This window comes from Podarcis melisellensis (assembly GCF_964234715.1).
Source record: "Podarcis melisellensis genome assembly, chromosome: 8".
Taxonomy (NCBI): domain Eukaryota; kingdom Metazoa; phylum Chordata; class Lepidosauria; order Squamata; family Lacertidae; genus Podarcis; species Podarcis melisellensis.
In genome coordinates this window covers 8,319,641-8,331,458 of record NC_138540.1, presented here as the reverse complement: position 1 = coordinate 8,331,458, position 11,818 = coordinate 8,319,641, and the positions used below count along the sequence as shown (strand labels likewise).

Genomic DNA, 11,818 nt, shown 5'->3' with positions numbered 1-11,818 from the left:
GGAAGCCATTCATCAAAAACTGGTGGAGTTTAGCAACAGACCTCATTATTTGCAAAATGCAGAAAGACTTTTTACTCTGCCCAATTTTGCCATGCAGAAGATGGCTGGGGGTGAGGAAACTGGCTATTTGGCCATGAGGGCACTCGACTGATCTTGAGACAATACCCGTTGCTAAAATGCTAATCTGCAATTTAATATCTAAAACTTAAAAAAAAAAAAACAACAAGAGCCAGATACTTTTAAAAGTTTTAGTAAAATTATTTATGTACAGCAATGCATAATATTTACATTTATATAATACTGATGGGGCGGGGGGAGAGAACTGAACCGAACCATGGTACAACCAAAAGACACACTGAAATGGTGAAGAAAGATTTTGAGAGAACGACGATTGAATTTAGGGTTCACAGCTACACCCATGCTGCCAGCCAGCCTCAGAACAAACTCCCCTTTCCTGGACAAGTCCCTGCTACTCTGAATAACAAACCAGACAAGCTCATAGGAGCTAGTTGGAACATGATGCCCACCTTAGTGAGGGGCTGCTGAGAAAATTCCAACAGGGAAAATAAATGTGGAAAACATTGCATCAGAAAAAAAGAAACCCATCTGCATTTCCAGTTCCACGAATGATTGGCAGGTACTGTTATGAATCTGGTACCTTTGCAAACAGGTTTTTTTTCCGGCCAAAGGGAAAGTTGGACGTTTTCCAGACACACACAAATCCTCTATAGTTGCCTTCCCCAACTTGGTGCCCTCCAGATTTGTTGGACTACAACTTGCATCAGCCAACTGTCAAGTTGGTTCGGCCAAACGCTGGAATTCAGCTGCAGGAGACTTGCAAGACTCCTGGTACCACCAGATCTGGGCCACTGCTTTAACGGAAGAAATTATAGCAAAATGCAGCTGAACCCTGCGCAATCCGAAAGCAAAGGACAGCTTTTCTAAAACCTTCTATTGCACCATACATTAAAGGAACACAACTGACAGCTACCTCAGGGATTCCTTTGTTTAATATGCTTATGAAGGACAATCGTCTGGAATTATAATGCTGTTTTTGGAGTACTACCACTCCTTTCTCTCACCTCATATCATTCCATTCTCTTTCTTCTTTAGATCACTTTTTCTCTTTTCCCTTTATTATTGCTATTACTGCTTTTTGCATATTAGAAAATGAAAACTATTTTTTTAAAAAAGGATGATACAAGTTGCAGTCCAAAAAATGTGGAGGACGTGGTTGGGGAAGGTGGCTCTAAACGCATTATCCCAGAAGCACTGCCAGGGTGGAAAAACAGAAGGTTGCACAACTCATTTTGTCCCATTTTGCTTACTGATTTCTGTCCACCCAACTCAGAAAACAGCTACTGATGCAGAGGTTTCCTATGTACGTATGAAGCTCTCTTTCCTGCAAGGGCTCCCCCTGGTTTACTTCAAAAGTGACAGCAAATCTATGCGAGTATTCCTCTGAAGTAAACAAAATACCCATGCCTAAGTTCTACACATGCTTAGTGGTTGAGCTACTGAGTGGGCTGTTGGTATTCTCAAGAAGAATTCTTCCTCAGCAACCCACTCCCCATGGACTTGTCCGTTGAAAGCAAAACTCCTATCCAGTATCTGCCTGGCCTTGTATTGTATTATGAAACACATACTTAGAACCAAAACCAACCCAGAGATCTCAGCCATTTAACCTCCTTTAAAATAAGATATGCTGGCAGCATAACAAGGTATTTTTTTAAAAAAAAATAAACCCACTTAAAACAGTTAAGGAAATAAAATTAATCTTTCGTAATAAAGGGGGGGGGGAATAACAGCATTTGATCTTCAACCTCAAGTTGCCATACTAACCTTAATCTAATCCATTTTTCCTTATTGTTCAAAGTGACGGATCTGGCAAGAGTTGCCAGGTCTTGTTAACCAGAGTGGTGAAAGCAGAGCATTCTGGGAACTGCTTATGCTAGCGGGGAGGGGGTCAGCCACTGGAATTTAAGAACATCCTCAAAGCCACACACGTTTCACCACAGTCTACTCTTTGCACATGTAAGTTGTCACAGAATTTCTGCAGAAAATGGCAAGACAACCGCTGTTGTGAGTTCTTCGTCACACCACTGCAAGCCAGTCACTCTTAATGCCCTTCGTGGGGAGGGAAATCGAGGAACAGCGGTTCCAAAACAAAGGTGTGTGTCAAATTCATGAAGAATACGGGTGCCAATTTTCAGAGCAGAACAATACTGAAAGGGAAGACGCTACTGTTTATTTCACTGAGAACAGGACCAGAGACATTGGCTTCTGGATAGTTTGATGTTCCCACACAGAAGTAAATTCCAGCTGACAAGCTGGTGGTAAAGATTCACCTCACCTGGAACTTTTGAAGAGCATCCAAGAGCCTCTTTTCCACTTCAGCATTGCTCTTGTAAGTAGAAGCCTCCATCTGCATTGCAGGAGATTGGAATAGACCAGTGTTCCCCAACCTTGGGCCTCCAGCTGTTTTTGGACTACAATTCCCATCATCCTTGACCACTGGTCTTGCTAGCGAGGGATGATGGGAGTTGTAGTCCAAAAACAGCTGGAGGCCCAAGGTTGGGGAACACTGGATTAGAAGACCCTTTGGGCCAATTCTAATTCTATGAACCTCACTCTGCACAGCGTCAGTGAATATAATCCTGCTGTGAGCAAGACTTCAGAAGGCCCATCTTCTCTTGACATTTGGCTTGTGGGTATGTCCAGAGAAGAGCTTCTCCAATAGTTTCCTGGTGCGTGCTCTTAGTGCCCAAGTCAGATCATGGTTTTGTACTTACGCCTTGCCCCAATTTATTAGCTGTGAACAAGTATGGAGGGTGCTCTGTCGATGCACCTTCCTCCCAGCTTGACAACACAGCTGTCAGCGCTGAAGACCAAAACCAAAAAACATAGGGCTCCCACCTTAAAATTTACCAAATCAGTTTAATACTTTCCACTGGGAATTGTTAGAAAGAACTAAGAAAAAGGCTGTTACACATTGAGACAGCATCCTTGTTAGGCAAGGGTTCCAGTCTTGACTTACACAAAATTATGGCAGAGGCAGCTAGTGAGCAATGAGCTAAATAGCGGTAAAAGGACAAAAGAAAATGGAGCATAGCAACTGATGAGGCAATATGGCTCAGGAAACCAAGTGTAAACAATCCCAGAAGTAAGTGAGCAATGAAAAAGTATCCACGTGAAAAGTCAACAGCTCCCAAGAAGCCTTGAAGCGGCACTTTACAGGCTAAACGGCACAAGGGATTGTACCAAAATAATTCTATAAAACCGTCATCCGTCAAGTCGTAAAACGCAAACGTGTCGTAAGATAAAAAACTAGAAATATGTACAGATCTTTGTTAAATGAATTTGTTTTAAAAAAGGAAAGGAAGAAAACCAACCTATCCGGGTTAGAGGGCCGGTTTCTGTCCTTTTTCAGCTTCAGAAGTGGGGTGGGTGGGGCAGAGGGGCAGCATGAAACTCAAGAGACCCAGGAGCAGGCAGGCTGCCTCTGCTAGAGGCTCTTTGGGTCACCCTCCACAGCCAGCTCTTCTGCCATCAAAGCAGCTGCCTTGGAAGAAAAGTTGCAAAGGACAATCATGCTGTTCGTATCCTTCAGTGCTAAGTTCAAGTAATTTACTGAGCTGAATGCAAAAGGGCAGAGATAGAACAAGGCTAAGTGATACAGGCTGTTAACTATTTGATACAGGCAGCTGGAGGGAGAGAAGACAGCATCTGGTTATTGAAAAGAAGACAATCATAATTTGCCCCGTCTAACAGTCATGTGTTAAAACGGTACATAAAAATTATATTATATATATATATATATATATTCTGAGGAACTGAGCTTTTAAAAAAATATTACAGTACCAATGATTCTCGGTATCTACATCTATACAGCATTTCTCAAGCTGCATGAAAATTTAAATGAAATAATTGTGATTTATTAATTTACATAAAAATACTTTTTTACATTTTAAAGGAGAAATCTCAAATGGTTAAAAAAAAGGAGGGGTGTTTTTGCTTTGTTAAGAATAGGCAGCTCCAGCTACTGAGAGTCATGGGAGTTTGTCTGTTCTTCAATAACTTGTTTCACAATTTCTGCAAGTTTTAGTCGGTCCACTTTGTCTGTGAATCCTCTGCCTAAAATAGAAGACATAATCTTGGTTAGTCCCAAACTGGTGAAATGGGGAAAAAGAACGACACTATCAAATGCATTCATTGGCTTAGTTCAAATACGACATGAAACCATGGCTTGCCTCCTGGCAACAAACCAAAATGTGAAGCAATGATTTTTTGCTGGCTTACAAACTGTGGCTGGTTTTAACTATGGTTTGGCACTGTGTCTGAACTGAACAGCCCTGGTTGACCATGGTTTGATTAGCCACCCCACTCCAGATACCAAGCTACAGAGGCACAAGGCAACAGCAGCGGCTAAGCACCTGTGATTTCTTTGCCTATAGGAAGGGCGACTTGTAGTTTACTGAGCAAAGGGTTAAAACAAACCATGGGTTAGCATTATGTGTTGATGCAACCATAGGCCAGGCAAAGAATCAAGTCAGAGGAGGTGCCTCTTGGTTCTAAGCAGAATATAAGGAGGGCCCTTTTCAGCCTTTGCAACAGTTCCTGAAGTTAACAAAAGCTGGCAAGTGTTTTTTTTTTTGCAAACAGTTCAGTACGGCGATAACAGAGCCATCGCTGAGCATGGACAGAGCGCTGCAGCTTCACACGACTCTTGTTATCACATTTAGATCCTGACTGACCTCCAAGGAGCTCAAGAGTGCATACACGGAACATCCCTCTTTATTTTCACAACTCCATGAGACAGATTATGCCGAGTGGAGGTGATATCAAGGCCGGGGAAACCAGAGAGTGGGGCAGAAGAGATGCTCAGCTGTGCTTAAGGCCTCTTGAGGCTGGGCTTCCCGCGCTTTTTTAATGTCAAGAAATATTTACCGTTCCAGCTAAAGGTCTGCAGCGTGTCTCGCAGCAATTTACACTCCCTGTTATATTTCCAGGCTTCCAGCATCACCTCGTTCAGCTTCTCGTCTTCGTTCTCACCTGTTTCAGAATGGGAAAAGCGTCACAGAAGGGTCCCTCACAGCCCTCGCCAAGGTTGCACAGACAGGAGGAGAAGGGCAACTGTACCCCACCCCACAGCAGTGCAGAGGCATCAAATGTTCTGCGGTTCAGCCCCAAAATAAAAGTGCAGGGGGGGGTGTCCTTCAATGGGCGGGGGAACCCACAAGGCCACAGATCTCACAACTCTGATGTCTGCAGAGGTCCCACAACTTTGCCCCATCTTAACTGAAATCACATAAGAGGCATTCAGGAGAGGGAATACTGGGGAGTGCACTGGCAGTTTGCAGTGGGGAGGGTCCTTGCCATCCAGAAAAGCCACAATCCCAAACCTGTTAAGTTCCAAGTCTATTTTTGAGTAAGTGCCTGTCAAGGGAAAGTTCTCCTATTTGCTCCTTCATAAACGTAATCCAGTGAAGCTACCTGAGAGGTACAATTAATCCAACAAAGCCAAGAGCGGTTAGATTTGCTCCATCTTGGTTATCCTTCTGCAAGCAGGGCTAAGACCTTATTCAGACAGGGGCCAATGTGAGGACAAACTGTACTTTAATGGTTGGTTTTTAAATGTGTTTAGATGTACTTCAATCATTGTTTTTTACTAGTTTGTTTGTTTTTTTACTTTATATTTTATAATGCTGTGAACCGCCTGAGTCCCAGCTTGGGAGCAGGCAGGGTGTAAATATGAAATAATAACAGTAACAATAATAATAATAATAATAATAATAATTGCTTAACCAGGCTGAGCTGCACTTGCCCATTTCTAAAGATATAGCAGAAACACACCAGGAACTTGTTCGTTTCTGGAGCTGACTTTTCTTTTCTGTATGGATTTTTACAGCTCTTTTTTGATTCCCCGCTTTGTTTTCTGCTCTTTCCCATCCCTTTGCCGTGCTTGCCCACCTCCCCAGCTGCTCAACATGGAGTGAAAAGGCAGTGGGGATGGGACATAAGTTACCGCTATTCCTTTCATCACCAGTTTTACTGTGGGAATAAGTGAAAGGAAGAAGGTGGAAGAAGGGCCCATTTTTATTTAACCAGCTTACAGCCTGCAGTTAAAAATACTAAATCAGCAACAAAACAACAGTTAAAATCAGATCAGAACCAGTAATGTAGAGAAGACAACTAAGATGTGCATTTTGACAAGGTGCCTAAATGCCAGGAGTGAAGGAGCTTGGCCTGACATCCCCATGGCAAATTCCAAAGAATGAGGGCCTCGACTCAGAAAGGCACCAGCCTAGCATCAAGATTTTATAAGGATGTGCAGGCAGGAGGGCAAGAACCATAAAGAAAGGTGTCCTTGATTTTTCTGGATAACTAGAAGCACCAGGCCGTGTGGCTATTCGCAGAAGGCCTTTTCAATCACTGCACCTGTCATGCAATGCTCCTAGGACAAGGCCTGCCTGGTCCTGTTGGTGGCAGCCTTCCAACACATGGCTAAGAGCTGCTGGGACAGAAGAGCAAGTGAGGAAATGATCTGACAGGAGGGGAATGGTATGGAGCCTTGCGGGGACTGAGGCTGGTAGGTAAGAGTCTGTCTGTTGGGCAAACGACAGCAAGGGGGGAGAGAGTGGCTGTGAAGGAGAGAGAGAGAGAGAGAGAGAGAGAGAGAGAGAGAGAGAGAGAGAGAGAGAGAAATGAGATGGGGGATATATTATAATAGCTGTTATGGAACTGAAGTTATGCTAGATCAAGAAACTAGAGCTACAATGTTAACGCAAGATATAAAGGCTGCTTGTTCTGACTGTTACGCTCCTGAATTAAATATATGTTTAATTTTCTGTGTTCTGCTCTGGGTGGATTCCAAGGCAAGCACATCTCACCGCATGTAAAAGTGGTATTTTATTATCATTATTCATTGAATTTCTATACCACCCTATACCCGGAGGTCTTGCTACATTAACTTGCTTTAATGGCTTTCTAAAAAAAACATTTTGTTAGCCGCCTTTTTGTTTTTGAAGACAGAAAAGTGGGACGTAAAATATGCATTATTTTTCAGTTCCACTCCCAGAGCAGAATGTTGGGAAAGTCTAAAAACCAGTACAGTGGTGCCCCGCAAGACGAATGCCTCGCAAGACGAAAAACCCGCAAGACGAAAGGGTTTTTCGGTTTTTGCGACGCTTCGCTAGACGATTTTCCCTATGGGCTTGCATCGCAAGACGAAAGCCCATAGGGAAATCTCGGGGACCTTTTTTTAAATGCTGGCGGTGGGGAGCAAAGCCTTTTTCCCCCCTCCGGACTTCAGAAGAGGTCCAGGAAGGCCGGCGGAGGCGAAAGGCTTTGCTCCCCACCGCCAGCATTTTAAAAGCGGTCCAGGATAGCAGGGAAGCGCTTCCCGCTATCCCGGACGGCTTTTGAAGGCAGGCGGGGGGGGGGCAAAGACTTTTGCCCCCGCTCGCCTTGGGAAGAGGTCCTGGACCTCTTCCCAAGGTGGGCGGCAAAAGTCTTTGCCCCCCCTGCCTGCCTAACCGGGGGCTTTTAAATCGCCCCGGGACTGTCCGGGGCGATTTAAAAGCCCCCGGACGGCTTTTGAAGCCTCCCCCCGCCGCCCGGCTTCGGGGCATCGTCCCGATGCCGGGCGGCGGGGCAGGAACGCCTCTCCCAGCCGCCCGGCTTCGGGGCATCGTTCCGATGCCGGGCGGTGGGGCAGGAACGCCTCCCCCCGCCGCCCGGCATCGGAACGATGTCCCGAAGCTGGGCGGCGGGGTGGGAAAGCCTCCCCCCGCCGCCCGGCATCGGAACGATGTCCCGAAGCCCGGCGGCGGGGCGGGAAAGCCTCCCCCCGCCGCCCGGTTTCGGGGCATCGTTCCGATGCCGGGCGGCGGGGCAGGAACGCCTCCCCCCGCCGCCCGGCATCGGAACGATGTCCCCCAGCCGCCCAGCTTCGGGGCATCGTTCCGATGCCGGGCGGTGGGGCAGGAACGCCTCCCCCCGCCGCCCGGCTTCGGGGCATCGTCCCGATGCCGGGCGGCGGGGCGGGAACGCCTCCCCCAGCCGCCCGGCTTCGGGGCATCGTTCCGATGCCGGGCGGCAGGGCAGGAACGCCTCCCCCAGCCGCCCGGCTTCGGGGCATCGTTCCGATGCCGGGCGGTGGGGCAGGAACGCCTCCCCCCGCCGCCCGGCATCGGAACGATGTCCCGAAGCCGGGCGGCCGGGCGGGAAAGCCTCCCCCCGTCTCCCGGCTTCGGGGCATCGTCCCGATGCCGGGCGGCAGGGCAGGAACGCCTCCCCCAGCCGCCCGGCTTCGGGGCATCGTCCCGATGCCGGGCGGCGGGGCGGGAAAGCCTCCCCCCGCCGCCCGGCATCGGAACGATGTCCGGAAGCCCGGCGGCGGGGCGGGAAAGCCTTTGTCCCCCCTGCCTGCCTTCCCAGGGGCTTTTAAATCGCCCCGGACAGCGGAGAAGTCCTCCGCTGTCCCGGGCGATTTTAAAATGCCACCCGCCAGAAGAGGTCGGGGGAAGGCGGTTTCCATAGGAACGCATTAATTGATTTTCAATGCATTCCTATGGAAAACCGTGCATCGCAAGACGAAAAACTCGCAAGACGAAGAGACTTGCGGAACGAATTAATTTCGTCTTGCGAGGCACCACTGTATTAATTGCATGTCAGTGGTGGCGAAATGGTAAGTGGCCAGTAGAGGGAGACAGAAGGATAGTTCGGGCTATAGGGCCAGTCTAGACCTTTGACAAGGTCACTGGGCCAAACACAGCTGTCCTTACAACAGATACACATGTCAAACAGAGAGAAAATTTTAATGTGTGAACACTCAGTAATGAGAGTTCCATTTCTAGATAAAGAAAATACAATCAACAGGGGGTGGAAGTTTTCAGCTGTGATGCCCCACTTATGAAATGCTGTTTTGAAGGAAGCTCACCTGATAACTTCAGTGTTATCCCTCACACAGACATTTTAAATTTTCCTGTTTTTGTTAGCTTGTTCCAGTAAATGATCTGCCGCACTGTTACTCTGGCTGTGTTGTGAGATATTATAAACGTAGGTCCCGCAATCCGCCCATTTGTTATCCGCATATTCGCTTATCCGAACACAAAGAATGATGCCCAAATTCTGTGACACACATGGCCAATTCAGATATTCAAACAGCCACAGTTTGCCCACTTCTGTACTTGTTTGTCACTTGTTTGTCGTTTGCTGATCAAAGGCTCCTATTTTGGTGCAGCAACCACAAAGAGAGGGAGCAGGGAGCGAGATCAAACAAATCAGAGAGCAGAAGAGATAAGACAAATCTGTTTTTCCTTTGTCTCTCTTTCTTGCTGGTTGGCTGCAGCCATTTTAGGAAGAAACCATGGTGAGAAGGGGGGTGGGAGAGATCATGGATTAGAAATGTTCCCATAGGAAACAATGGAATCCTCCAGAAAAACAATCTCTCAAAGGACCTGTTGATGGCATTTTATCATTGTACTGTGGAGAGTGTATTAACTTATAGTCTGTTTGTGTGGCTTGGGAGCTGCACGGTCAGGGAAAAAACAATGCTGTCCAAGGTTGTAAAGACTGCGGAGAGAATAATTGGGTGCACTCTTCCCACCTTGGATCAAATCTATGCTTCCAGGGGCCATAAGAAAGCTGCAGAGATAGTGCAGGATAGTGCACACCCTGGAAATGATCTCTTTCAGCTTCTGCCTTCTGGAAGAAGGTACAGGGTTATAAAGACTAGCACTAGCCGCTTGAGAAACGGTTTCTACCCAAATGCGATTTTGGTTTTAAACGCAGTGTAAGGAGTCTCTACGGGAGTATATTGTATTTAAAAAATGGGGTATCAGAGTTTTTAGGGGGTTAACCAGGTTGGGATAGCTGGGATAGCAGGCTTGTTGGGTTTTGAATGTTTTATGTAGATTTTTCAATTTCGTTGTTCTGTATGGGACAATGACAATAAAGATTATCGTATTGTATCATAATGGAAATCATAGACTCATTAGGCAAACGCTCGCCTAACCTATGATTTTTCGGTAAGTGGGACCTGCGTGTACTGTTATGCTTCCGTGCTACTGTAAACCAGTGTGATGTGCAAACTGTGGCTGTTGGGAAAAGGGTTCAAAAGCACAGGCGACCTGCAGCCCTCCCACCATCTCCCTCTCCCACAAACACAGCTTGTCTTAAAATCTGCGACCTTTACCAGCCTGTGGCAGGATGCACTGGGCAATCACATCACGGAGCTTTTCCAGGGCGACATTGGAGTCTTCGCTGCTGTTCTCGGGATCGTGGATATACACGCTGTCCTTCGGTTTCGTTCTGTAATGAGACAGGGGAGAAATGTGAGTGCCCCAAGCATCAGGGTCTCCCAGAGCCTCCTTCAGCTACTATCAGGTGGGAGGTCTGGGTTCTTGTTTTGCCTAAGAGAGACATTCGCCGCCCATGAAGCAGCTTGTGCCGGAGGTAAGGGAGCGACCAAGATGGAGATTCCTTGCCTTTGAGCTTGTTCCCTCCTTCTACATGTATTCCATCTTCTGGGATTCCCCACCCCTCCAGCTCCCTGCCAAGCACATATTTAGTGGCTGTGAAGAAATTCTCCCAACAGCATCATGCATCCGTTACTGCAGATTATGATGAAGACGTTGAAGGAAAACCAATTTTCCTTTCTTTTTTAAAAAAAGCTCTCCTCTTCCCTTTGCTGTTCATCCCTTTCACTGTCTTGCTGGACAATGGGGCTGGAAGAAGAGCCTCAGAGCAACTCTTCCTCCTTCCAGTAGGGAGCCACACTCAAGGATCTAGGAGTCTTGGCTGACCACAAACTTGACATGAGCCAACAGTGTGACGCAGCAGCTAAAAAAGCCAATGCAATTCTGGGCTGCATCAATAGGAGTATAGCATCTAGATCAAGGGAAGTAATAGTGCCACTGTATTCTGCTCTGGTCAGACCTCACCTGGAGTACTGTGTCCAGTTCTGGGCACCACAGTTCAAGAAGGACACTGACAAACTGGAACGTGTCCAGAGGAGGGCAACCAAAATGGTCAAAGGCCTGGAAATGATGCCTAATGAGGAACGGCTAAGGGAGCTGGGCATGTTTAGCCTGGAGAAGAGGAGGTTAAGGGGTGATATGATAGCCATGTTCAAATATATAAAAGGATGTCACATAGAGGAGGGAGAAAGGTTGTTTTCTGCTGCTCCAGAGAAGCGGACACGGAGCAATGGATCCAAACTACAAGAAAGAAGATTCCACCTAAACATTAGGAAGAACTTCCTGACAGTAAGAGCTGTTCGACAGTGGAATTTGCTGCCAAGGAGTGTGGTGGAGTCTCCTTCTTTGGAGGTCTTTAAGCAGAGGCTGGACAACCATATGTCAGGAGTGCTCTGATGGTGTTTCCTGCTTGGCAGGGGGTTGGACTCAATGGCCCTTGTGGTCTCTTCCAACTCTATGATTCTAAAAGCAAGACACCATCCCAACCCCCAATGCCCATGACTTCCCTAGCCCCAGTTGTCAGCTTTTGGGCAGGTCCCTGTGATAGGAATTTTGAGGTCTTAGATATATGGTCATGTTCATAAGCATACCGACCAAGCACGTACATAGATCAGCACAGGAAGACCGACCTGGAACCATTTTGATTCCTAAACTGAGCAAATGTTTTCTCTGCAAGGTCAAAGTGGGAAACCTCCCATTGTCTCTTTCCTCACAAATCCTGTCTTAAGGGCAAATTTAAGATATGAATAGGGTGTGAGCCTGTGACCTGGCCCAGGAACTAAGTATTTATCATTACAAAAGACTAGCCAGGCTCCCCAGGAAATCCAATCAAGTAA

The 11,818-nt window shown here is 47.0% G+C and overlaps 1 protein-coding gene across 2 annotated transcripts in view; it reads right to left on the bottom strand.

Annotated features, from left to right (window-relative positions):
- Positions 1 to 234: 234 nt before the first annotated feature.
- The window catches only part of MAPKAPK5 (MAPK activated protein kinase 5), a 34,322-nt gene continuing 22,738 nt past the window's right edge, over positions 235 to 11,818 (bottom strand). The window contains exons 12-14 of one of the 2 annotated variants that reach the window (XM_081922983.1): positions 10,193 to 10,314; positions 4,948 to 5,052; positions 235 to 4,134 (exon numbers count right to left, since the gene is read on the bottom strand). In XM_081922983.1, the coding sequence (XP_081779109.1) occupies positions 4,040 to 4,134; positions 4,948 to 5,052; positions 10,193 to 10,314 (322 nt within the window). In that variant the 3' untranslated portion in view covers positions 235 to 4,039. The remainder of the gene's footprint in view (positions 4,135 to 4,947; positions 5,053 to 10,192; positions 10,315 to 11,818) is intronic. The other variant, XM_081922984.1, reaches the window with a different exon arrangement.